The sequence below is a fragment of the Eleutherodactylus coqui genome, chromosome 5 (genome assembly GCF_035609145.1).
Source record: "Eleutherodactylus coqui strain aEleCoq1 chromosome 5, aEleCoq1.hap1, whole genome shotgun sequence".
Lineage (NCBI taxonomy): Eukaryota > Metazoa > Chordata > Amphibia > Anura > Eleutherodactylidae > Eleutherodactylus > Eleutherodactylus coqui.
Window position 1 is genome coordinate 273,822,349 of NC_089841.1, and position 26,812 is coordinate 273,849,160.

General features: G+C 47.5%; 1 protein-coding gene across 2 annotated transcripts; it reads left to right on the forward strand.

The window, feature by feature from the left end:
• The first annotated feature begins 18,295 nt into the window (after positions 1–18,295).
• CBARP (CACN subunit beta associated regulatory protein) lies at positions 18,296–26,667 on the forward strand. Of its 2 annotated transcripts, none has more exons than XM_066604739.1 (10): positions 18,296–18,348; positions 18,952–19,009; positions 22,742–22,884; positions 22,965–23,026; positions 23,290–23,452; positions 23,561–23,756; positions 23,847–24,002; positions 24,095–24,287; positions 24,576–24,738; positions 24,901–26,667. In XM_066604739.1, exons 2-10 carry the CDS (start codon positions 18,962–18,964, stop codon positions 25,982–25,984), a joined length of 2,208 nt encoding a protein of 735 aa, XP_066460836.1. In that variant the 5' UTR covers positions 18,296–18,348; positions 18,952–18,961; the 3' UTR covers positions 25,985–26,667. The 2 variants fall into 2 exon arrangements, with proteins under 2 accessions (XP_066460836.1, XP_066460835.1); XM_066604738.1 differs by lacking the exon at positions 18,296–18,348 and adding an exon at positions 18,626–18,667.
• Positions 26,668–26,812: the final 145 nt, after the last annotated feature.

Genomic DNA, 26,812 nt, shown 5'->3' on the forward strand with positions numbered 1-26,812 from the left:
CCCGGCTGTAGAAGAAGGCACCGCCATAGAGGAACGCCCCCACCGTAGAGGAACCCCCCCACCGTAGAGGAACGCCCCCGTCGTAGAGGAATGCCCCCACCGTAGAGGAAGGCTCGGCTATAGAAGAAGGCCCTGCCGTAGAGGAACACCCCCACTGTAGAGGAACGCCCCAGCGGTAGAGAAACGCTCCAGCAGTAGAGAAACGCCCTCACCGTAGAGGAATGCCATTGCATTTTGGTCATGCAAAACCCCACAGCAAGCGCTACTCTTGTGCCCACTAAAGGTCCTTGTAAACCGGGCATGTTTGTCTGCTACACACAAATGAACATGCCCTGTGGGCGCAAAGAGGACTGTAAAATATGCCAACACGCGCACCAAAAACCTGTTCATAGTGCAAATACGTTGTGCTGAGCCACGTGGAATTGTCCGTCTGCTTGTGTGAAGGAGCCTCTATATTGTTACATGGGAGCTGAAATGAGCGCGGTGTAGTCTACCTGCAGTCACCCTTTCATCTCACCTCTACCTCCAGCTGACCTAAAGCCTGGTTTAGACACAACGATTATCGCTCAAAAACTCGTGGGAGCGATTATTGAGCAATAATCGTTGTGTGATTTTACAGTACAAGGTGATCCCTCAAACGTTGAGCGATCACTTTGTGCTCCGAGCGGAGGATACAGAAGACAAGCTAGGTGCCCCCGCTTGTCTTCTGCATCCAGCTGTTCTCTGCTCGGAGCGCCAGGCTGTTATACAGACGAGCGTTCCAAGTGGGGTATGCAGAACGCAGCTGGACAGCTCTGTTCTTCATACCCCAGCTGTGTTCAGGGAGCCGGATACTGCTGAAACAATAGTATCAGCTGTATCCCGCTGTGAATCCCTCATAAGGCTCATCATTGTCTTTAAAGGGGTTGTCCCGCGAAACAAAGTGGGGTTATACACTTCTGTATGGCCATATTAATGCACTTTGTAATATACATTGTGCATTAATTATGAGCCATACAGAAGTTATTCACTTACCTGTTCCGTTGCTGGCGTCCTCGTCTCCATGGTGCCGTCTAATCTTCAGTGTCTAATCGCCCGATTAGACGCGCTTGCGCAGTCCGGTCTTCTCCCTTCTGAATGGGGCCGCTCGTGCCGGAGAGCGGCTCCTCGTAGCTCCGCCCCGTCAGTGTGCCGATTCCAGCCAATCAGGAGGCTGGAATCGGCAATGGACCGCACAGAAGACCTGCGGTCCACCGAGGGTGAAGATCCCGGCGGCCATCTTCACAAGGTAAGTAAGAAGTCACCGGACATTTCAACAAGCAATGAGATTTAGCGATGACCTGAATACTTCCTATAAGAAATGTTGCTTTCAAAAACTTGTTTTTTCAGTCAACGTAATTCTTGTGGCCCTGCTGCGCCTGTCATTGTTGCAGACGAGGGCCCGCCATGCCACCATTTCTAAGATAAGGCTTGGTGCGCTTTCAGTTACAGACTGTCCAAGGCCGTTGTGGAGTGTGCGCACAATTATCCATATGGATGGTGGGAATGCTATTATCCCAGCCTGCGTGGTTCGCCATCATTTCTCCTGGACAAGATGTGGAAGAGGAGCAAATCCACACAAATATACCCGTTTGAGTGAACCAGACATTGCCAGGAAGACCTACATCGTGCGGACTCTGATTCAAAGAAACCAGAATACGTGTAAAAAATCCCCAGTGCTTACATGTCTAACCCGAAGTACTAAGACACCATTCAGGAATGTGGTGCACCGCAGAAAGATCACTTACTTTGTAGGCGGGGGGAAAGGGAACAATCCAAAAAGACACACCCCTGTAGTCAAATGACATGAAGAGCCAGTATCAGCAGTCCAAGGAGGAGCCCAAATTCACATTTGTCACAAGAAAGGTCCATTTTAATGGGTAATAAGAATACTGCCCACGGCCGGATATCTGCTGTGGAATACGCGGCAGGCGTCCGCAACGCGGATCCACAGCAAATAGCGCCCATAGCATGCTATGGAAAATCAATTCCCCCTCCATACTTCAGTTATTGGAAAGCAAACGGGGTGGGGGGCGGTAAGGAGGTGCAGGGGTAGAGGTCATATGTGATAGGCAGGGTGGAAGTTGTGGGGAGCCATAGGGAGGGGTGGGGGACTAGGTCAGGGGATTTGGTATGCCTCTCTGAAGAGGTGCGTTTTTAAGGCACGTCTGAAATTTCATGCATTGGGAATTGTCTGGATGCCTTGGGGTAGAGCGTTCAAGAGGATGGGTGCTGCTCTGGTGAAGTCCTGTAGGCAAGCATGTGAGGTTCGTATTAGAGGCGTGTTTAATCTGAGTGTGTTAGCAGATCGGAGTGAGCGGGCTGGGTGGTGTACGGACAGGAGGGAGGCGATGTATGGTGCCGCGGCACCATGCAGAGCTTTGTGGGTGAGGTTGAGGAGTTTAAATTTAGTTCTGCAGTGGATGGGCAGCCAATGCAGCGATTGGCATAGTGCAGAGGCATATGAGTAATAGCTGGATAGAAAAATGAGCCTAGCTACCGCATTTAATATGGATTGGAGTGGAGCGACTCTGGTGCGGGGGAGGCTGATGAGTAGTGAGTTGCAGTAGTCAAGTCGGGAATGGATGAGGGCGACGACTGTCTTTAGCGTGTCCGTGGTGAGGAACGGACGTATTTTAGCAATATTTCTGAGGTGCATGTGGCATGTTTGGGCCAGAGATTGGATATAGGGGGTAAAGGAGAGGTTAGAGTTCAGTGTGACCCCCAAGGCAGCTGGCATGCCATCTGGGGGTTATGATAGTGCTAGACACTGGAATGGAGATGTTGGGGGGAGGTCGGTTGGAAGGTGGAAAGACAAGGAGGTCAGTTTTAGAGAGGTTAAGTTTGAGAAAAAGGGAGGACATAGTGTTAGAGACACCGGACAGACAGTCAGTGATATTTTGGAGGAATGGTTCAGAGATCTCATGGGAAGAGGTGTATAGTTGGGTGTCATCAGCATAGAGATGGTATTGGAGGCCGAATTTGTGGATGGCTTATCCAATTGGGGCAGTATAGATAGAGAAGAGAAGGGGACCAAGGACCGAGCCCTGGGGTACCCCAACAGTGAGAGGAAGTGGAGAGGAGATAGAGCCAGCAAAGGAGACACTGAAAGAGCGGTCAGAGAGGTAGGAAGAGAACCAGGAGAGAGCAGTGTCCTTTAGACCAATACAGTGGAGCATGGTGAGAAGGAGGTTATGGTCGACAGTGCCAAATGCAGCAGACAGGTCAAGGAGGATTAGTAGGGAGTAGTCACCTCTCGACTTTGCTGTCATCAGCTCATGTGCTACTTTTGTGAGGGCAGTTTCAGTCGAGTGTAGAGAGCGGAAACCAGACTGGAGGGGGTCGAGGAGTGAGTTGTTGGAGAGAAAGCATGTAAGGCGTGAGAAGACCAGGCATTCTAGTAATTTGGAGATGAAGGGGAGGTTTGAGACAGGTCGGTAGTTGGTGGCATCAGTCGGGTCCAGGGTTGGTTTTTTAAGCAGAGGGGATATGGAGTGTTTAAATGAGGAGGGGAAGGTGCCAGAGGTTAGGGAGAGGTTGCAGATTGTGGTGAGGTGAGTAATGAGAGCTGGGGAAAGGGACCGGAGGAGATGAGAGGGGAGAGGGTCGCTAGCGCATGTGGTGGGGTGGGCAGCGGAAAGCAGCCTGGAGACTTCTTCCTCTGCCGTTGGTTCTAACATAGAAACTGAGTAAGTGCTGGATGCAGTGCTGAGGAGACTGGGATCAGGGCTAGCCGTGCAGTTTTCAGAGATTTCTTTTCGGATGTTGTCGATTTTTTTCTTTGAAATAGGCAGCTAGTTCTTCAGCAGTCAGGTCTGTCGCAGGGGCCTGTTCTTAGGGGCAGGGGAGGGAGTGGAAGGTCTCAAAGAGTTGTTTTGGGTTGTGGGATAGTGAGGAGACAAGGGAGGTGAAATAAACTTGTTTGGCATGGTGAAGGGATGGTTATACGTTTTAAGCATGAATTTGAAGTGGAGGAAGTTTGCGGGCAGCCTTGATTTTCTCCACAGCCACTCGGCAGACCTAGAGCACCACTGGATGAAGCGCGTTTGGGACGTGAGCCAAGGTTGCCGTGGTCTGCGATTGATGGCATGGGTCACGGGTGGTGCTGTTTCATCCAGGGCACGGCTGAGGGTGGTGTGGTAGTGTTCGGCTTCCAGGTTAGGGCAGGGGAGGGGAGAGAGAGGGGACAGGGAGGACTGAATGGTCTCCGTGAACTGTTTGGTGCGGATGGACTGGAGTTTCCTAGAGGTGCGATAGATAGAAGGATCAGGGGAGATGCTAGGGTGCTGGATAGAGAAAGAGAGGAGGTTGTGATCTGAGAGTGGAAGGGGGGAGTTAGTAAAGTGAGAGGCAGATCAGAGACGGAGTAAAACTAAATCAAGAGTGTTGCCATCTCTGTAAGTGGGGGAGTCAGAGAATAGTGATAAGCTGAGGGAGGAGGTAAGTGTTAAAAGCTGGGAGGCAGATGAGGAGCTGGGGTCATTAGATGGGATGTTGAAATCACCAAGGACGAGGTTAGGGATTTCACAGGTTAGGAAGTGGGGGAGCCAGGTGGCGAAATGGTCTAGGAAGAGGCAGGTGGGACCTGGGGGCCAGTAAATAACTGCGACACGCAGGGGCAGCGGGTTGAAGGGTCGCAGGGTGTGGACTTCGAAAGACTGGAAGGTAAGCAAGGGAACTGGGGGAATGACCTGGAAGGTACAGTTAGGCGAGAGGATGACGCCTACTCCTCTGCTGTGCCTGTCGTCTGATCTGGGGGTGTGGGAGAACTACAGGCCATCATAGGACAATGCAGCACGGGCGGTAGAATCGTACCGCTGTATCCAGGTTTCGGTGAGGGCGAGCAGGTTGAGGTGTTTGGTGATAAAGAGGTCATGGACAGTTGGGAGTTTGTTGCATGGGGATTGGAAGTTCCATAGGGCACATTTGAATGGGGCAGGGGGGAGCATTTTGGTATAGAGCAGTTCGGGGTGGGCCTGGGTTGGGGGATACGTTCCCTACGGCTAGAAGTAGCAGTGTAGCAAGGGTGAGCAGGTGGTTAGGGGATTTGTGTGGGTGACTGAGGTGTTTCTTGGCGGTATGGGGGGGGGTGGAAGGCGTCTAAAGAAGTTGAAAAGTGCATGGGAGCCGTGCATGGGTGAGGAGAGGAGGGAAGGGCTGATGTGGATGGAGTGAGTTGGGGCTGGGCGTTGGAAGAAAGTGTTAAGGCTTGAAAAGAGGATAATGATGGAGATCAGTGCAAAGAGGAGAGTATTTTCCTCCAGGCTTTGAACAGTTTTGGATGTTCCCTGTCTCGTGCTCTGTCGAACTGCGCTCTAAAACTGCATCATTCGACAGCATAAGACACTTGTTTCTGGACACGTCAGGCGAGGCGTGGAGGATATAACTGGCTTTAAAGTTCTGGCTAGAGGACTTCAGCTGGGAGCGGCTTGTTACATTTCACTAGTCAACCAGTTAACCCATCTTTGGATGGCTAATGAACAAGATGGGGGGGGGGGGGGTTATTACCCTCTTACATAAACAAACTGTGCCCAGCAACACTAACATGAGACAGAGGGAGAAAGCTGAGGAAAATACATATAGTAACAAATAGAGTCAATTCAGTGTATATGAAGCAATGGAACATACCACCGCACTGATTATGACATAAATGAAAGATTTCACAGCAGATTCAGTAGAAGGAATGTGGAGCAATCAAATTCAGATGGAATGAAGCAATGGATGAGTGGGACATACCATTGCGTACCTCATTGGTTCCCATGTTCGTTGTTGCTACACAAAGTTAAAATAATGCAAGTGAAGGATGGTGAATCCCACCCACCGAGATCTCATACCTGGTGAATGTTGAGTGGTTTAGAGTGACACCAAACTATCACACACTGGAGCCGTTCAATCTCCGATGGACTTTGTTCAAGGAGGCAGATCATTTGCTGGTTATACTGTTTTGTCTGCTGACCAATTTTCCTAATTGTTCTAGTCAGTTTTTTTAAGTCAGGAACTTGCAAGACAATAAGCACCCTTGACAAAAAAGACATAGAGAAACTGGAGCAAGTTCAGAGAAGAGTTACCAAGATGGTGAGCGGTCTGCAAATCATGTCCTATGAGAAACGGTTAAAGGATCTGGGAATGTTTAACAGAAGAGAAGGCTGAGAGGAGACTTAATAGCTGTCTACAAATATCTGAAGGGCCGTCACAGTGCAGAGGGATCAGCCCTATTCTCATCTGCACAAGGAAAGACTAGAAGCAATGGGATGAAACTGAAAGGGAGGAGACACAGATTAGATATTAGACAGTGAGGGTGATCAATGAGTGGAACAGGTTTCCACAGGAGGTGGGGAGTTCTCCTTCAATGGAAGTCTTCAGAGGCCGGACAAACATCTGTCTGGGATGATTTAGTGATTCTGCACTAAGCAGGGGGTTGGAGCTGATGACCCCGTAGGACTTGATGACCCTGGTGGTCCCTTCCAATTCTACCGTTCTATGATGTGGGCAAGTGTGCTTACCTTGGCAAAAATATCCAAAAATGTAAATTTTTTTAACCCAAATAAAATACCTTACATGAGGTATTTAGATTTTGTATACGTTAGCCAAAACATTAACTAAATACCTTATTACTTTAAAAAAAAAAAAATCTCCAGAGCCATGGTAAGAAGTACTGTGTTTCCCCGATAAGGCCTACCTCGATTTTCAGGGGGAGGGGCGCTTGAAATATAAGGCCTCTCCCAAAAATAAGCCTTACCTAGACTACATGAAAAAGAAAAAAAAAGCAATACTCACCTAGCAGCCAGCGTTCGGGTCGTCACGCTGGACTCTGTTGCTGCTGCAGGCTGCCATGTTCTCCAGAATGCCGACAGAGCATTTCTTCCTGGTAGTAAAGCTAGGGTTAGGACTTGGCAAGGGTTAGGTAAGGGTTTGAAAATGGTTAGCATAGGCAAAGGTTAGATTTGAATTAGGCAAAGGTCAGGGCTAGGCTGAATAAAAGCTATGTATATAGAAGAAAAGTGGTGTTAGGGATAGAGATGAGTGAGCGTACTTGTTTAGGCAAATTACTCGAGCGAGTATGGGCATTTTCGAGTACATGCCTGCTCATCCGAAAAGATTCGCGGGCCGGCGGGGGTGAGCATGGGGGAGAAAGAGATCTTCCCCCCGCTCTTCCCCCCGGCCCCTGAATCTTTTCAGGCAAGCAGGCATGTAATCGAAAATGCCCATATTCGCTCGATAAATTTCCCTTAACGAGTCTGCTCGCTCATCTCTATTTAGGGATAAAGACTGTATAAAGGTAATGGACAGACATATACGCTTTCAGAGAAGTAAACGCGGTGCCAACAGAGCTGTCCTGAGTACTTTCAAAGAGTGGGGCAATTGATACACAGTCATCTGGAGCCACAATCCATGGATCCAATCTAAGGCAATAGAAGGAGACATGACAGCATTCAAGATACAAAGTAGAAAAACGTCTTCATCTCTCCAATGATGGAACAGATACAAGTGTCTATATAAATAGTGATACAGCTTTATTTTTCATCTTTCCGTCTTTTGTGATGATCAGCCGGTGGTCTGTGGGCAATACTGGGCAAGGTGCCCTTTAAGATGTCGTTTAAACTGTTCCAGATCTTCCAGGATTTGTTCTTGATTATTGATGACTTTGAATGATGTGTGATGGAGCTAATAATTCAGATCTGTGTCCCCTTTTTGGTAGAGGGTCTTATATTCATAGCAGTTCATTCATTCATATTCAAGCACCATCAGGGATGTTTATATATCTTCCCGATGAGTATTATAATCTTGGGTGATCATTGGCACCCTTCGTCTTTGAGGTTTTTCCACAGGATTGCTAGAGTCCTTGTGGAGGCGCAGGCATACATTTGGATGTAATCACTTATTGTGGCGGTGTCTCCATGTGTGATTAATTAATCACAGGCAACTGCATAATAAATGTGGTATGTTTCTTGACTTAAAGGGGTTGTCCCGCGGCAGCAAGTGGGTCTATACACTTCTGTATGGCCATATTAATGCACTTTGTAATGTACATTGTGCATTAATTATGAGCCATACAGAAGTTATAAGAAGTTTTTCACTTACCTGCTCCGTTGCTAGCGTCCTCGTTTCCATGGAGCCGACTAATTTTCGCCGTCTAATGGCCAAATTAGCCGCGCTTGCGCAGTCCGGGTCTTCTTCTTTTCTCAATGGGGCTCCGTGTAGCTCCGCCCCGTCACGTGCCGATTCCAGCCAATCAGGAGGCTGGAATCGGAATCGGCAATGGACCGCACAGAAGCCCTGCGGTCCACCGAGGGAGAGGATCCCGGCGGCCATCTTCAGCAGGTAAGTAAGAAGTCACCGGAGCGCGGGGATTCAGGTAAGCACTGTCCGGTGTTCTTTTTTAACCCCTGCATCAGGGTTGTCTCGCGCCGAACGGGGGGGGGGGGGGGGGGGGGGTTGAAAAAAAAACAAAAACCCGTTTCGGCGCGGGACAACCCCTTTAAGGTCTGAATACATTGTTCGATTTCTTATGATATTCATTTGGGTTTTCCGGCACTAGTTTGAATGCACACTTGGGTGTTTTACACATTTTCGGGATCAGTCCCATGTGTGGTTGATTTTTCCCATATTATCGCGAATGAAGTTTAACACTATTTTAGATTGATTGCATTGTCGTTGGGGTGTCAAGCTTCATTACCCTTTGATTTAACCCCTTGAGTGGCACGCCCAGTAATTTTCCGGGACGAGCTCCACTGCCGATAGTGATATAGCCCGGAAGATTTCCGGGCTATGTTTCACTATGGGAGCTGCAGAGCACACTGCCATAAGCTATCACAGTGTGCTCTGCCTGCACAGTCCCACACAGAGCAGTGCAGGACTTTGAAAAACAGAAGCAGGAAGAAATTGCCAATCTGCCAGCAATCTCGCGCTTCTATTTTCAAACTCCTGCACTGCTTTGTTTTCAGGTAGCCATGGAGATCATCGGCATGTCAGAAGCCAGCTGATGGTCTCTGTGGCAGGGAGAGCTGGCGCCTGGCTGTCAGAGGATAGCTAGGCACCAGCTCTACACAGCAGAGAATGGAGAAAACCTCCGATCTCTGTTGTGTTAACCCTTTACATGCCGCGGTTTATGCCACTGCAGCATGTAAAGGGCTGACAGAGGAAGGGAGCTCCCTCCGTCAGAGGATAGCTGGGCACCAGCTCTTACACAGCAGAGAATGGAGAAAACCTCCGATCTCTGCTGTGTTAACTCTTTAAATGCTGCGGTTTATGCGACTGCAGCATGTAAAGGGCTGTCAGCATCGGACTCCCGGAATGTGATCAGGGGGTCCTGATGTGTCTCTTTGGAAGCCCCTAACAAGACAAAAATAAAAAAAAAAGTTTAAAAATTATTAATAAAATAAAAACACTTTTCTCTCTTTACTTTGTAAAAAATTAAAAACAAAATTACACATGTGGTATCCCTGCACCGTATTTAACCCCCTTCTTTTTTCCCCATTTCTTTTTTTCCTCCCTCCGTTTTTAAAAATCATAACTCCTTTATTTACCCATCGCCTTCGCTGTATGAGGGCTTGTTGTTTTTTGCAGGACGAGTTGTATTTTTCATTGGTGCTGTTTAATGTACCATATGATGTGCTGAAAAACTTTTACTAAATTCGAAGTGGAGTAAAATGGAAAAAAAATGACATTCCGCCATCTTTCAGAGCATCTTGTTTCTACGGCGCACAAACTGCAACAAAAATGCATAACTTTATTCTATGGGTCAGTACGATTACTGCGATACCAAACTTGTAGAGGTTTTTTTCACTGTACTTGTATTTTTTTTCAAAGACATTTAATTTTTCAAAATTATTTTCTGCTGCGCGCAATAACCTTTTGTTTTTCCGTTGACGTAGTTGTGCGAGGTCTCATTTTTTGCGGCATGTCCTGTAGTTTTTGTTAGCACTAATTTGGAATATCTACGACTTTTTGATCGCTTTTTATTGCATTTTTTCTGGGAAACAGGGTAACTGAAAAAGTGAATTTGTGGCGTTCTTTCTTCTTTTTTTTTCGGACTACGTTCCCCCTGCGCAGTAAATAATGTGCTACTTTGATACATCAGACTTTTACGAACGCGGTGATACCAAATATGTATTTTTTTTATGATTTAGATTTTTTTTATTATATATATGGCAAAAGGAGGATGATTTAAACTTTTATTATTTTATTTTTTTTTAAAGTGTGGAAAAATCGTGAAAAAGAAAAAAAACTATTACAATTTGGTATTGGCATAATCGTACTGAAGGGGTTAAAGAACCTAACCTGATGGGTCTGACAGGGGGGTAAGAAACCCGTCACTGAAGGGCTAAAGAACCTGCCCTGGTGGGTCTGACAGGGGGGTAAGAAACCCGTCACTGAAAGGGTTAAGAGGTAATCTAGAGGAATATATACATTTGAGTTAACAAAGTTTTTATTAGTTTTTTTTAGAAAGGTCAAAACTTATTAAACATGACTTACAATATTACATTCATTTAAATAGTCAGTGGGTTACAGAGTTGGAAAAAATGCCCAGAATTCCATCTCAGGTATTACTTCTTACAGAGTAAGGGCGCCCACCCACTGGCATTTTTTTTCACTGCGAAATTCGCAGGTTTTTTCTTTCTGCAGGGGGTCTATGGGACTTGTAATTTTGCGCGATTTTAGCTTTGCATGTCCCATAGCCCAAAGACCCCTGCAGGAAAAAAAAAAATGCTTCGAATTTCGCAGTAAAAAAACACTAGTGGGTGGGCACCCTAAAGAAGGTATAATTCAAAGTTTTATCCCTTTATTAGATAAACCCCTAATGAAACAAAATATACAGGCCTGAAATGACCTGAACCAAGAGTAACATTTAGGGAGAGACAAGTATAAAGACAGTGTGGAAAACACGTAAGGAGCAGATCAAGGGGTGGGGTGGTGGGACTATGCTTGTAGCTTGTCATATCAGCGCACCAGAGTAGAAAGGGTACAAAAAACACTTCTGCTGATTTATCTCTGTAACTATATACCTCATATATTTATTGGGGGTAGAGGATATACATGAAGGTGAGCTAGAGACCCCTGGTAGGGTCACAGATCTAGCTCTTGGGGTCCACAGACGAATAGTAAGCCAGTATTGGTACCAAAGTGCCCAGATTCTTTCATATACCGCTTCACGGTCTGCAAGAAGAGCCGCCAGCTTCTCATTAACCAGAATCCATGACAATTCTGTGTTAACTAAATCAACACTAACTGGTGTTTTCCTCCAGGAGCAGCGATTGCCGTACATGCAGCTAGGAAACAATAAGATACCCATTTATGAGTGTGTTTGGGGATGTTGGGATACGTTTGCCCAGTAAAGCTTCCCAGGATGATTTTTGTTAGTAATGGAATATATAAGGGTGTATTCCTGAACCCAGAATCTGCGGAGCCGAGGGCAGGTCTACCAGATATGTAGGAACGTTCCCTCCCCTCCGCATCCCCTGAAACAGGGGTCCCCAACTCCAGTCCTCAGGGACCACCAACAGGTCATGTTTTCAGGATATCCTATGGTAGGAACACCTGTGATGTCTGAGGCACCGACAATAATTACATCACCTGTGTAACACTCAGGAAATCCTGAACACCTGACCTGTTGGCGGTCCCTGAGGACTGGAATTGGGGAACACTGCTCTAAAACATAGGCCTGACGTCCCTGAAAACATGCTGGAGATTCTTTTAGGAACAAGATACCAACCCATGAGAAGTTTATAACCCGCTTTTATAATTGATACGTTAATAGAAAGTTTTGCAGTTGATGTTACAATTTTATGCCACTCAGACATTGGCCGTTCCTCGCCTCGTTCCCCTTCCCATCTCCTCATGTAGGGGAGGTTGTCCTTGGGTGTTATAAAGCAGGGGTATAATTTGGCAATTATTCCTGGGCCCGTGGCATTTGTGTTACAAAGGCTTTCAAAGATAGTTAATTCAGCCAGATTCCATCTATTTTCAGTACGAGTCAATACAGAATGCTTCACTTGCTGAATGGAGTGAATAGTCTGAAGCCTAAGCTATCCACAAAACCAATCATTCTGGTATGGACTATATCCGTCTGTAGTGAAGCCGTACTTGTCTACTCTACTTATTTCCCTCTCTTTCTGTTTTATCTGACCAGTAATGATAAATGGACTCTTACGGATATTATCCCTCCTCATTAACCCTTTCCAATCCTATTTGTATCCTTGTATTCCTAGGGGGATTACTCTTTTTCTGTCGTTATAAAACGGCGCTATCTGCTGGCTAAAGCCAGTACTGCATGAGCTGACACGTAGGATAGGCTCCGACAGCAGAGAGGCTGGCAATATACAGTAAGAGAACCGCGACGGACGTCTACCAACATCGGAGCTGTACAGCCTTAAATCATAATGTCTTCAGGGGTCAGACAGTGGACTGGAAAGGGTTAAATGTTCGTTTAATCTAATCATCTCATATTCTATTGGGATTCGGTCACATATGGCCATACTTATTGCTTGGGCAAACAATTCTAAAAATGTTCTATTATACGCTCCTTGGCGCATCTAGATGACGTTTTTGATTGTTATCTCACGGGATTTAGTGATCACATTCCCGTGCTGTGCAGTTGGATTGCGCCATGTTCACTGTGTTTTTTTTACGCATCTATTTACTTGAAAAGCTCTCGCTCATGACCTGAAGGTTGCAGATTCAACCCCGCTTGGTTCAGGTAGCCGGCTCAAGGTTGACTCAGCCTCCAATCCTTCTGAGTAAGAGCGGTAAGAGATAACTGGGTAAGGCAATGGCAAACACCCCCCTTCCCCCACAAAAACAGTCTGCCAAGAAAACGTCTCGATGTGGCATCACCCTAGGAGTCACACATGACTCGGTGCTTCCACCAGGGGACTTTACCTATACCTTACTTGAATGGGCGATTCAGGTTCATTTCTCACAGACCTGAATCGCCTATGCAAGTCAGCGGGTATGCAAGAAAAATCGCATTAAGACAGAAATGATGTGTGTAAGCTGCCTCTTTTTAATGCTCCCATAGACATTCATGGGCAATTTTGGTTCATGCATATGGACCAAAATAGGACTTGTTGCAATGTTTTTTACACGGACCCAGAGTTTAAAAAAACGCCCGTCTGAATACACCAACTTCATTTAACAGGTCTGTGTGCCAGTGTGAATGGGCTCTAAGACGAAGGATATGTCTTCTACTTACTAGAGGATTCCTTTAAAGGATGTAAGTCTCGTTATGAAAACTCTTGATCATAAAATGAAGATAATGACTATGTATCTCTTGATGACAGTACTAATACTACATCCTTCTGTCTCTTTATAAGGACACACCAACCCAGATGGCATTACAACTACTAGATAACTTTTATTCCTTTCTTTTTTTTCTTTTTTTTTTACTGTTGAAATTAATGGAAGAACAGACCCGCGAAATCCTTATTTACAAAAGTTTTTCAAGTTTATTTCAAACATAATTTTCAGTTTATTTTGGTCTTAACTGAATGGTACTACGGCTCATGTAGATTGTATTTGTGGGATGATGAGAGTAGACAGTTGTAGCCGGCCTTGTATGTTGTCAGTATTCTGTAATGTACTGACTGGGTTAATGGTAGGAAGTGAAGGTGGTAGAGGAAGGGGAAGAGAGATGATTAATCAGGCAGTGGAGTCAAGGGGGGATTGGAAAGCAGGACGAATGGTAAAGGGAAGGCCATGGAGGAGGAGGAGGTCGCTGACGTCTAGGTGGGATATGATGAGGACATGTACAAGCATTTTAGTTGGTTTAAAGTTGAAGAAAGAGTGAATGCGAGAGGAGGTTGTGTTAGTGGGAAACACTAAATATTCTGTACGGTTCTATTCACGTCTGCGTGCCTCCAGCACGGATGCGGCATGAAGTGACAGATGAAAAAGTAATGCATGCAGGAGTTTTTCATCTGGTGAAAATGCCAGACAGCTGCAGGACCCCATTGTCCCCATTGTAGTTAAACGGGTGCATTCGCCCTGGCTCTCCCAGAATAGGTAGTACACGGAACAAGGACAAGTACAGACAAACCCAATGCACAAACTGGTAACTGACAAATAACATAAACACACCACTCACCCTCGAACACTAAAGCAAATGGAAAAGCTGAATATAAAACAAGGGATTAGTTCGTACATTGCCCAAGGAACTTAAGCCACAAGGCCGTGATCAAGGCTCCTTGTGTCTTGCAGTCCCTACTCTAGCAAGACACAAAACACCTAGCAAGCTGTAAGCTAACCAGACACTACAGATACAGCAAGCTGTAAGCTGACATGACACAAACACAGGCAGACAAGACTGAGGAAATACAGCTTCCTCTTGCAGAGGGGCTGGAGTATAGATCTACACCCAGACCCAAGGGATTGGCTGACCAGAACAACCACACCCAGCCAAATCAATTAACCTGTGAAGGTGTACTCCTGGAACCCTGAAATACAGAGTCCAACAGCACAACCTGACAGTAACAGTAACCCCAGTAGTAATAGTGACCAACTTAGTGACCACAATAATAATAGTGCCCCTCAGTAGTAATAGTGACCCCATAGTGACCCTAGTAATAATAGTGACCCCAGTTGTAATAGGATTCCTCATAGTGATCCCAATTGTAGCGCAAGTAGTAATAGTGACTCCACCATAGTGGCTCCAGTAGTAATAGTGCCCCTCAGTAGTAATAGTGACCCCATAGTGACCCTAGTAATAATAGTGACCCCAGTAGTAATAGTGCCCCTCAGTAGTAATAGTGACCCCATAGTGACCCTAGCAATAATAGTGACCCCAGTAGTAATAGGATTCCTCATAGTGACCCCTATTGTAGCACAAGTAGTAATAGTGACTCCAGTAGTAATAGTGACCCTAGTAATAATAGTGATCCTAGTAATAATAGTGATCCCAGTAGTAATAGGATTCCCCATAGTGACCCCAGCAGTAAGTGACCCCCATTGTAGTACAAGTAGTAATAGTGACCTCACCATAGTGGCTCCAGTAGTAATAGTGACCCGCATAGTGACTCCAGTAGTAATAGTGACCGCCACAATGGTTCAGTAGTAATAGTGGCCCCTGTAGTGACCTCAGTAGTAACAATGCCCCCCGTAGTGGACTCAGTAGTAATAGTGACCCTCATAGTGGCTCAAGTAGTAATACTGTCCCTTATATTGGCCCCAGGAGTAATAGTGACCCTCCAATAGAAGTCCCAGTAGTAATAGTGACCCACATAAAACTTCCAGTAGTAATAGGGACCCCAATAGTGACCCTCATAGCAGTCCTAGTAGTAATAGTGACTCCAATTGTGGTCCCAGTAGTAAAAGAATGGTAGAGTTAAAGGAGACCTCCAGGGTCATCTGGTCCAACCTCCTGCTCAATGCCGTATTTCACTAAATAATCTTCCCTCTCAGTTTTATCCCATCGCTTCTAGTCTTTCCTTGTGCAGATGAGAATAGGACTGATCCCTCTGCACTGTGACAGCCCTTCAGATATTTGTAGACAGCTATTAAGTCTCCTCTCAGCCTTCTCTTCTGCTAAACATTCTCAGATCCTTTAACTGTTCCTCATAGGACATGATTTGCAGACCGCTCACCATCTTGGTAACTCTTCTCTGAACTTGCTCCAGTTTGTCTATGTGTTTTTTAAAGTGGGGTGCCCAGAACTGGACCCAGTATTCCAGATGAGGTCTGACTAAGGAAGAGTAGAGGGGGATAATGACCTCACATGATCTAGACTCTATGCTTCTCTTAATACAGCCCAGAATTGTGTTTGCCTTTTTGGCTGCTGCATCACATTGTTGACTCATGTTCAGTCTGTGATCTACTAATATGTACCCAAGTCTTTTTCACATGTGCTGCTGCTTAGCTCAATTCCTCCCGATCTGTATGAGTTTTTTTTTCATACAGATGTAGGTCTTTGCATTTCTTTTTGTTTAATATCATTCTGTTAGTTGCACCCACTGTTCTAAGTCTTTTTGAATCCTCTCTCTTTTCTCCAATGTTAGCCATCCCTCCAACCTTTGTGTCGTTGGCAAATTTGATCATTTTCCTCTCAAGTCCCTCCTCCAGATCATTTATAAAAATGATGGCCAACACTGGGCCTAGGACAGAGCCTTGTGGTTCCCACTTGATACATTCTTCCACTTTGATGTGCAGCCATTTATGACCACTCTTCGAGTACGATCACTCAGCCAGTTGTGAATCCCCCTAACAGTTGCCTTGTCAATCCCAGATTTGGTCATTCTTTCAATAAGTCTGGTATGAGATACTTTGTCAAATGCTTTACTGAGGTCAAGATATACTATATCCACTGCTTTTCCCTGATCAACCCAGTCGGTGAATCTGCCATATAAGGAAATTAGATTCATCTGGCATGACTTGTTTGTTACAAACCCATGCTGGCTCTGGTTAATTACTCCATTCTCATCCAAGTACTTGCATACATGCTGTTTAATAATTTGTTCAGAGATCTTTCCCAGTATAGAATTCAGGCTCACAGGCCGGTAGTTTCTTGGATCCACCTGCTTACCTTTTTTGAAGATAGGGACATTTCCCTTTCTCCAATCTTCTGGGACCTCTCCTGTTCTCCAGGAATTTTCATAGATTATGGCGAGTGGTTCAGCAATTACCTCTGCTGCTTCCTGTAGTATCCTAGGATGTAATTCATCTGGACCTTGAGACTTGAATTCATGTAAGTTATCTAAGTATTCCCTCACCATCTCTCTGCTTACAGATAGCCTGCATTCTCTTATTCCCCCAATAGCACAGGGAAGATCAGTTGATGTTCCATCTACTTTCTGAGAGAAAACAGATACAAAATAGGAATTTAAAAGTTCGGCCTTCTAAACATCATTCTTAACCAATTCACCATTTTCATCCTGTAAGCATCCAATAGCATCTTTCACTTTTCTTTTGCTTTTGACCCCAAATCCCTTTTCTATTGCTTTTGTCCTCTGTTGCCTCAATTCATTATTAGCTTTATCTTTTCTGAAACTTGCCCTACAGTTTCTGCAGACCCCATTATATTCTTCTTTAGATATTCCCCCCTCTTCCCATTTGATAAACATATTTTTCTTCCTCTTTAACATGTGTACAAGTTCTGTGTTCATCCATCCGGGTCTCTTTAAATGCTTCCCATTCTTCCTTCTTTTAGCGATTGGTAACAATTGTGCTTTGAGAATCTCATTCCACAATATTTCCCAACCTTCTTGGACTTTTCTGTCCTTAAGAACACCCAGGCATTGACGTCCCCTATATTGGCTCCAGCAGTAATACTGCCCCCCCCCCATAGTGACTCTGGTAATACAAGCGACCTCTGTAGTACTAGTAATATGTGAACCCCATAATATTCAGTCCTAATAGTGACCGAGCCCCTCCCCACCCCCGTATTGGCCTCTGGCCAGGCAGTATCCCTACAGGCATTCCACTCACCTTGTCTGCAGCTCTGGTCCAGTGGCGTTGGCAGATCAGAGTCTCTGACCACTGACCTCTCCCCTGGGCATCTGGCCTGTGTATAGGACAGCGCATGTAGATGCTGGGGAGAGGTCGTGGATTAGAGACTGTTATGTGCCACCGGACCAGAGCCGCAGCGGGGTGAGTGGAATGACTGTTAGGTTGCTGCATGGCCCCATAACATGAAGTGGTGGGCTGGACTCGGCCCCTGGGCTGTAAGTTGGACATGTATTTTCTAGATGATGCCGGTGGGGCCGCTGCGCCGCCCCTGGGACTCGTAGAACCCTTCCAACGCTGCAGCATTTCATAATACCAAATCTACAAGCGCAGGCTATCCCGGTCCGGGGGTCACACCGTCTGCGGTTCAAGCAGCATGGCATTGATGGCAGGCTTCCTGTAAAGCAACCCCCTGGCCATAGCTTAGGGGCAACTCTCAGACTGGCAAGGATCCAATCCCTAGTATCCACACCGATCCCGAGAAGAGGGGTCTCTGCCTGAATGGAGTGGCGGTGAGTGCTGGGATGACAGCGCCTCCAGGGTCCCACTGGGATACATGTGGCATCCTCGGGATTGGTGGGGGTCTCAGCGGTCAGAGGACCACCCATCGTAACCTTACAGGTGGATAGTGCAAACAGAGATATCAGTGCAGATGGCTGTAGGGGGAGCAGCTCCCCCTCCTCTCCGCAGACCCCTCACTCTGCCCTCCTCTGCTCCTGGCACGGCTGCACTGACCTCACTGTAGTCATGCACACGCCCCCTTCCACATTAGCACACACGGAGCGTCCCCGCCCCAGCTCGTCACGTGTGTCGCGGGTGGGCGGAGCTTCTTCTTCGGGCTTCATTCATAAATCCTGAGGCCGGTGACGGAGCTGTAGCTGGAAGCCGGAGCCGGAGGTGAGAACCGGGCCAAGTGAGGGAGCGGCGCCCGCTGGCAGTGCCGGGAGGTGGCAGCGGCCGCCTGCCGGAGCATCAGTCGTTTTGCATCAGTTTGCAGCCTGGTTGCTCAGCATCATCTGGGCACTCCCTGGGCATCTTGTGGGTACCGGCTGTAGGTTGCCATCGCTCCAGCTGATGCAGTCGGGGCCATAATGTGATGTGCAGCTGCCTGGTGGGGGGCGACTTGCTGGGACCCTCCATGATCGGGTGCCACAGTGAGCCAAGGCCATCCGTCTGTGTGTCATACATGTGCTGGGTCATACATGTGTGTCAGGAGGTAGGTGGGGCGGTATTATTCTGCCACTTGTGGGGTGTATGCATTGGGGGGTTGTCTCACTGGGCACTGCCCAGGTGCCATCCAGACACCAAGTTGGATGCCGGCCTGCAGCTCCATCCCCTCCTCTGCCAGGTACTTGCAGTTTTGTGACATGTTGTTATGGGAAGCCTAGTAGAGAGGAGGGCTCGTGCCCAGCAGTGGGGGCAGTGCCCGGCGCTGGTAGGGATGGCACAGTGTCCCTGTTTCCTCCACTCTCCAACCCTCCCTGTTCTTTCTTTCTGCAGGTGTCAGACCATGAGCAATGAGTCACCTGCATGGGAGAATATAACTGACAGTTCCACGGTGAGCCTGCTGCACCTTCTAGCGTCGTACTCTTGATTTAGCGCAGGAATGAGCCGTGCCGCCGAACGCTCGCACGTCATCCATTGCATAGGTCTTGGCGTTATGTAACCGTCCGCTCGTTGACCCGCAGGCTACTTTATGATGTAATGTTTAGATTGAGGATGATGTTAATGATGGCTACATAGTTTAGAATGGATACATTTTGGCTGCTTTCACATCTGGAACCTCAGAGGTTTCCTCGCAGATCCGGCATGAAATGGTGCAGCAGGCAGGAGTTTGTCATCCAGTAAAATGCCGAAAAGCTGAGCAGAAAGCAAGCAGCCCCCATTGTAGTCAACCGGGTCTGTTCGGCTACGTCAGAAGACGGATGCATTCGGTCAGGGGATTCCCCTTTTCTGCTCCCATAACAGAGCAGGAAAATGGAATCCCCCCCTCACAGATGTGAACGCAGCCGCACTCAACTCTTACTTGTGTTGGACCTGTAATAAAGTGGACTTGTCATTTCCAAGCATTAGATGTAAAGAACTGTTGCTTTACTATCAGCCAGCGCCGTCTGGGCATTGGGCGATGCCCTTCTAGTTATGGGGTGTTTATGCTAGAAATCACTATTGCAGTTCTGGTTTTCACTGATTTTGTGCATTTATGGGCTAATGCCTCATTTAGGCAATCTATGTCTCTCCAGTTTGCTGTGGGCAAAGCAGAAGAATTAGGATGGTTTCCCCCTTGGATCGGGGGTTCCTGTTTCTTGCTCAGTTCGGGGAGCAGGAAAGAGGAATCCCCGCAGCCAAACGGGAATGGAACCAAACAGCGCTGAATGAACCTCATTGACTTTAATGGGGTCCATTCGGTTTCCCTTCAGCTTTTGGATTGAAGGAAAAGTGCTGCATGTAGCTATTTTCTTACAATATTTTGAGCTGGATCTGCGACACAACCTCTGACCGGAGGCTTCACCACAGATGTGCAACCTTACTGATGCTGCTTTGCCTACAACATAAAGATAAGTGCACATAGCAGGTTAGATAGACCACCCCGAGAGGCAGAGATTGTACACACGGACTGCAGATCTGAGCGCTGAGCCTTCCCCACAGCTAAGAAAACCTCCTAACCTCCCCGCTGCTAGGGAAGCTGAATGCCTAACGACAAGCAGTGGATTGCAGAAAGAGGGCTGCACTTCATCCTAGATTGGTAGGGGCAAAATAATGAAAGTGAGATTGATGGGACACACAGGCTGTTAGATGAGCAGAAGTTAGCTGAAAACTTAGGTCCACTTTACTCATCCTAAATCCATGGTCCATGAGGCTTATTAAAAAGTGGTTGCAACTGTAAATGTATAACAGCACAAAGATTTTAAAGTCCAAGCTTCCCGCTTGTAAACCGCCCAACAGTTTGTAGAACAGCTTTCAGGAGGTTTCCTTGGTTTGGGTTTCTGAGATAAAACTCCCTCTAAGTGCTGAAACGAGGGCCCCCGGCGTGATCCGTGCACGGCCACTATCGGATCTCTTAGCTAATATTGGAGCTCTGGTCATTAGTGATACGGTCCTAGACCCTGCAGTCTTACCGCAGTGCTGTCACCAAGTGGAGACCCCAATGAGCAGGGGCCTTAGCTGTATTCTGGGGGCCAGTGACTGAGGGAGAAGTAGCTGCATGTGGAGATCCGGTGCACTTTAAAGGGACTCTAGTCATCGGTCCGTACACCTTCCACTTGGGGTCCTCAGAGCACCTCACTGCGCATCCTACGTGGCCTCATCAACTGGAGTGTAGTCTGCTCTGCGCAGGACATTCAGGGCGCACGCCGTAGGTGCAGGTACCCCCTGCCCGCTAGTTTTTTCTCTAGTGCATCTGGCCGCTGTCCCAAGTTAAGGGGTTCTGATCTGATGGCAGATAATCTTTGAGGGGTTTTACCAGAATAAGGTTGCTATCACACAGGCACCCCAAACGCACCCCATCATTGCAAAGGGTGTAAAAATTGCTGAAACGCACTTAAATAGAACAGGCAGCATTTGAACGCTCCTCGTCTGAGAAGCCTCGTGCCGTGCTAAACGCTGAAACAAGCGCTGGTGTGAGAGCGACCTAACAAGATATCCCCTATCCCCAGCATTGGCGAGAACAAGCTGATCGGTGGGAATCTCACCGTTGAGACCCTCGCTGATCTCAAGAACAGGACCCCCATTCCATCATTGCAATGGGAGTGACGGAAATCCCAGAGTGGGTGCTACTCAGGTATTTCACCAGTCCCACTGATAGTGAAGGGGTCACTGAGCACGCAGCTCGCCCGCCCTCCAGTCAGAGTGACAACCCCTGCACTAACAGAAGACCAGGGCACGGGACCCCCATTCTTGAGATCCAGGAGAGGGGTCTCAGCAGTGAGACCCCCACCGATCAGCAAGTTATTCCCTATTCTGGGATATCCTGGAGAGAGGAGAACTTATTCTGCTAAAACCCCTTTAAAATACTCTGTCATCTGCTTTGAGCTGTATATGATCATTTATTGCAATGGTCCCCAGCTGCGGTCCTCAGGGACCCCCCAACAGGTCATGTTTTCAGGATATTCTATAGTAAGAACCCCTGTGGCAATGTCTGCGGCACTGACAATAATATCACCTGTGTGATACAGGAGAAATCCTGAAAACATGACTTGGGGTCCTTGTGGACTGGAGTATGGCACCCCTGTCTCATTTGCTCAAAGTAGCTGCCCCCCTGAGCCCAGGGCCATCTTTATACTCGCTGCCATTGCTTCGTTATCAGCGCTCAAACTTGCCTCTGAAAGCATTTAGGTGCGTGCCAAGTAGTCCTCTCATTCTAGCTGTAAAATGGGAGGACTACTTCTTGTGTACCTCAATGCACTTGAGTGCTGACAACAGGGGAAAGGTAAGTCTAAAACCTTGATCCCACAGGCAGTGGGTCAGCTACTTTGGGTCCATAAGCTTAGCTTATATGGCTCACAGTAGCCAACAGATTCCCTTTAATGGTCTGAAGGTGTTGAGAGGAAGGAAGTGACAAGAAGTGAGACTAGTGTTCTACAAGAAGGCAAACGCCCATGATCTAGTTTTGAGGGGCCCCTACAGCACAGTGAACCCAACCCCCTCCATCCCCCAAATAACTCCTGCATTACGAATCTGCCGGTTGTTTTCGTGAGACATTCGAGCGTTTCCCAATGACGGTTATATCGATGTTGATAATAAGTAGCACATTTTCACACATTTCTGGTGCAGCGCTTCGGCGTGTGGTTTCACACCTGCACCCGGGGATTCCATTCAGGGAGCAGAAAAGCAGAATTCCAATGGCCAACCATCTCCTTCTTATGATGGAACGGACCACATTGACTATAATGGAGTCCGGTTTGGTTTCTGCTCAGCCGCCTAGCTGCATGCAATGCTTTGTGTTCGGGTATTTGCAGCCGTAGCTGGACACAACCTCCGTCCGGCGGCTTTGATGCAGATGTGAATCCACCTTAAGAGGATTTCATGGTCTTTGTGAAGTGTGACATAGCGAATGAAGAGTCTCACAATGTAGTGGAGAACCATCAGATCCCTGTCCCCTCTCCGGCCAGCTGTGTCCCAGGATACCTGATTGTAAAGTAATCTACTAAATAACTAAGAAAGATGAGTTATTAGAGGTTTGTTCTAATTGGTCAGAGCCGAGCCGCCTGTTATCTTGTAGAAAGGCCAACTACCACTGAGCTAGAAATGCTAAAGTGACTTTCAAGAGTGCCGCTTTCCTGTATCCCCGCAGGCTGCACCAGGGGCGCCTACTCAGGATGGGTACGTCTTGCTCCTGGTTCTGTTGTCCATCTTCATTGGAGGAACACTCCTCCTCATTATTGGGGTCTTGATCCTTTGCAGGCGCTGTTATGACTCCCGTCTGAGACTATCCAGGTAGGCAATTTGTATTTGGAGGTAAGTTTCTGTCGGCGTTTGCTGTGGCAGTTCATGTTTATTATACGATTCCGTTACAGACCCAGTGATGAAGCAGAAAAAACAAACACTTCCTATGTGGACGAATCCCAACCCACACATGGTAGGAACATTTGTGATCAAGCATGCTTCCAGAGCCAGTCCACCCATTTCCAAAATTCCCACCGCAGACCATGCAGCATGAGGTGGTTCAGCGGTGCAGAGTCTCAGCCCTCAGACTAGTTACCATAGGAGGAGGGAAATAGTCTTGTGACAGTTGAGTGTTCTTTTTGTTTTTTTCACTTTCCATATTCTTGGATGCTGAATGGGTAGAACGGCTCCTGGGGTATCAACTAGCCCTTCAGACAACTTCTCTTTCTTCTAAAGATATCACCATCAGGATCGAGGATGCAGAATCCCTTTCAGCTTCTGGGACCAGGGATGTGGAGTCAGAGAGATTCCTGGGCACGGCCTCCAGCGGGAGACGGGTCTCGTTTAATGAGGGAGCCTTATGTGGGCAAGAAAAGAGGGAGCACGAAAGAGGAAGGAGGTAAAAACCAGCCTAAACAGGAACGCCTACCTACACTGTGACCAAAGGACTATGGCTAATGCCATCAGCGACGTGAGTGACAGCGATTGTGCAATACCTTTCTTCCAGGTACACTTTGACAGAGGGAGACTTCCACTACCTGAAGAACGCCCGGCTGACCCTGCCCCCTCTTCCTTCACTACCGCCAACTGCTCTCCACATCCTAACCATACATGAAAGTGAAGGTGGTGAAAGCAGTAGCAGTGGCGCAGCCTCGGACACACATCCCGCCTCGCCAAGCAAATCCAATATTTCCATATACCAGGTTAGTGGGCGCCAATCCCCATCCAGCTTCACCCGCACGTTGTTGCACTGTTGAAAGTTTCACTTTCCTTTCCCTTTAACTCGTTATTAGCCTCCTCGGAGTCCAGCCGCACCGCTTACTAGACTGTCACTCAGTTTAACATCCGCTCTTCCTGGAGATGTGTACAACTCTGTTGCAGATACAAGTTTTATGGAGACGCCGACCCATCGTCCATCATCCCCTAGGCAAAGTCCTACCAAAACCAGGGTAAGTTTAACCACAAGCAGCGGCAGAACGGAAGCAGAAGATAACGAGGTGTAATTGGACCTGCCGTTTTACGCATTCTTTCCCTTTCCCAGTTTGACCTCAGCAGTCACCTTCCTCAGGGTGGCGCGGGGGCAGAGGGCAGTGCCACAAGAAGTCACGGTGCGGTGCTTCACTTCTTCAGCCGTCTTCGGCGTCATGCAAGCTTAGAAGGCGCAAGTCCCTATCTAAAAATCAAGACCTGGAAACTGGGAAGCGTTCAGAGAGCGAGCAGCTTAGACACAAGAGGTGAGGGAGATGGTCGGGCATACAAGCAGCCTAGGGCGACTACAGGAAGGGGGACATCAGGCAGGGGGGCAAAATGCAGTTACACAAAGATAAAAAAAAAAAGGCTAATAAAGTGTTGCTGTAGCAGATGTAAATGATGTAGTACTACGAGGAGTGAGTGGGCAGTATAAAGAAAACGAGATGTCTTCTAGAGAAAGAGTGGGCAGCCCTTTTTAATCAAACAGCAGAAAGAGCAAGACTGGCTGTTCAGAAATCTGTGCGAGTACTGATAGTTTATTTACTTTACAGGTTCTCCAAAGCGGCATCAGTTCCAGCGACAGAGAGCAGCAAGTGAAAGTGCAGAACGCGATGACATCATACAATACATAGCCCACACCCAAGAGACCGCCTTCACCTCCAACCAAGGAGCGTTCATCCCACAGCACGGCACTCCACCCCATTCTCTCGGCAGGTATTCTTCTATTACCCTCTCCACTAAATAGGTATCCCCGCATCCATATAACTCAACAAATAAAACTTTTCAATCCTTTGCAGATTCCGTCTTGCCTCAGACGTTTAGGAAAATATCTCCCCTTTCATTGCAGTGCTCCTTACCATCTTTTTGTTTTACCAGGCTAGACCAGGGGGACGATGGGTCACTGGCTGATGTAGGAAGCACAGAACAGGGTCAGCTTCCTCCTCAGTGTGACATCTGGAGCCTACGTGCATCACTGGAACTTTGTGCCTCTGATCAAAGTAGTAGCAACAATGATCGTGATTCTGTTCGCAGTGATGCCGAAAGCGTTAGCTCCCTGAGTGGACTCCCTAGCCTTCCTTCCCAAGATCTGCCTGATGTTAGGTCAGGAAAGGGGCAAGAGCCAGAGACTGGATCTCGAAAGCTTTTACAGATGGACAGTGGCTACGCCTCGATTGAAGCTCCTTGTCGACCACCGGAGGAGTCAGGCAGCCCCCATCGAGACAAGACTGCATCAGAAAAACGACTTTTTTTCACGCACGCTGGACGGAAAGGGACGGTATTTGAGAGTCTAGAAGGGCGTTTATATGAACAGGGTGCCTCCGGTGGCGAGGAAGACAAATTGTTTCCCCACCAGCCTCCAGCTCTCAGTCCACGCGAGACACTTTCTAGACGAGATTTTAGCATAGATGAAAAAACTGATGCCTTGTTTAACGAGTTCCTCCGGCATGATCCGCAGTACGACGACTCTCCCCTGCGCCTCAAACATCGCTCTCGTGCTCATCTGCGCAAACAATGGCAGAGGACAAAGCAGTACAGTGATCCAGGTATCAGATTCCCTCCAGCCTTGGAGAGACACAGAGCTTCCCCCTTACGTCGAGGAGACAGCACTAGCTACCTTCCCGACACACGATACCACAGTACGCTGCCACGCATTGCAAGTACTACAGATGAGGAAGGACCGGATGGCTGCCCATTGAGCCCAGCCTCACTTACGCCTGAAGACAAAATACAGGCTATTGAGGAGGAGCCATACGAGCATGGGCCCGCCCCTGAGGAACCTCGACCTCCGGCAGAAGACCCTGATCAAGATTACGGTTATGGCCCTCAAACAACAGAGCTGCTAGACAAGATTGGGGCAGGACTGGAGGAACGATTGTACCCAATAGTGCAGAGGACAGCATGTAGTCCTGAGAGGCTTTGCACAGTGGCACAAATCTCACCTGATCACAGTCCCGTGTAGAAGGAGCAATGTCTGTCTTCAGATGGGACATGGATCAGAAAAATGGGATTAAGTGACTGAGCTGAAAAGCAGAACACTTCCTGTATAGCGCAGTGCCAAATGATACCAACCCCGTCACTCATTTATCCACTGCTCCATTTTGTGCCATACAACACAAGCATGACTGTAAATACAGGCAGCACATGTAGAACATACGTCACCAACAGCATGGGCATACACTCCACATTATTCACAGTAACATGTACAGTTATCTTCCAAGCAATATGAAGTTTCTTCCTGAAAGCCCTCAGGGACCCTGCGTTAGGGAAGGGGGCACAGGATGGATCCAGTGGCTTTCAGTGCGGTTGCTGCAGATCCATTACTCCCCACCCAAAAACTGAACCTACAGGCACAAAGAATGAGGTTGATGGAGGGTCTGTCTATGAAACGCGTGCGTGGAACGTTCTAGATTTATTTATTCATTAATTTATTTCTTTCCTAAAGCTGCTTTGTTCCGGGGAGATGGTGCAATCTTGCCTTTGTATGTCAATGTAGCACTAGGGTGCAGGAATTTCTCATGCTCTTCCCCCTTATTATAATGAGACGGCACATCCTCACTGACAATGACTGAGTGTACACCGTGTGTATTCTAGAGGGGCTGCACCCAGCATTAAGGACCCTTCGGAGTTCCTGCGAGTCGCAGTCTCTTGTGATCTGTCACGCTGATCCTGTTAGACCTTTGCAAAGTTTAAAGTTGAAGCAAGCAACATCTAGGAGTGTTGTTACCGAACGACCAGCGCACGTGCCACCAGTCGTCATGTATGGTCCAAACCCACGCTCAGGAACCAG

What these genes read in the sequence shown, in the direction of transcription:
- CBARP (XM_066604738.1), top strand. An exon ending in CGAATCCCAACCCACACATG is followed by an intron (nt 23,027 to 23,289) that starts GTAGGAACATTT and finishes TTTCTTCTAAAG; the next exon opens with ATATCACCATCAGGATCGAG. An exon ending in CCAATATTTCCATATACCAG is followed by an intron (nt 23,757 to 23,846) that starts GTTAGTGGGCGC and finishes ACTCGTTATTAG; the next exon opens with CCTCCTCGGAGTCCAGCCGC.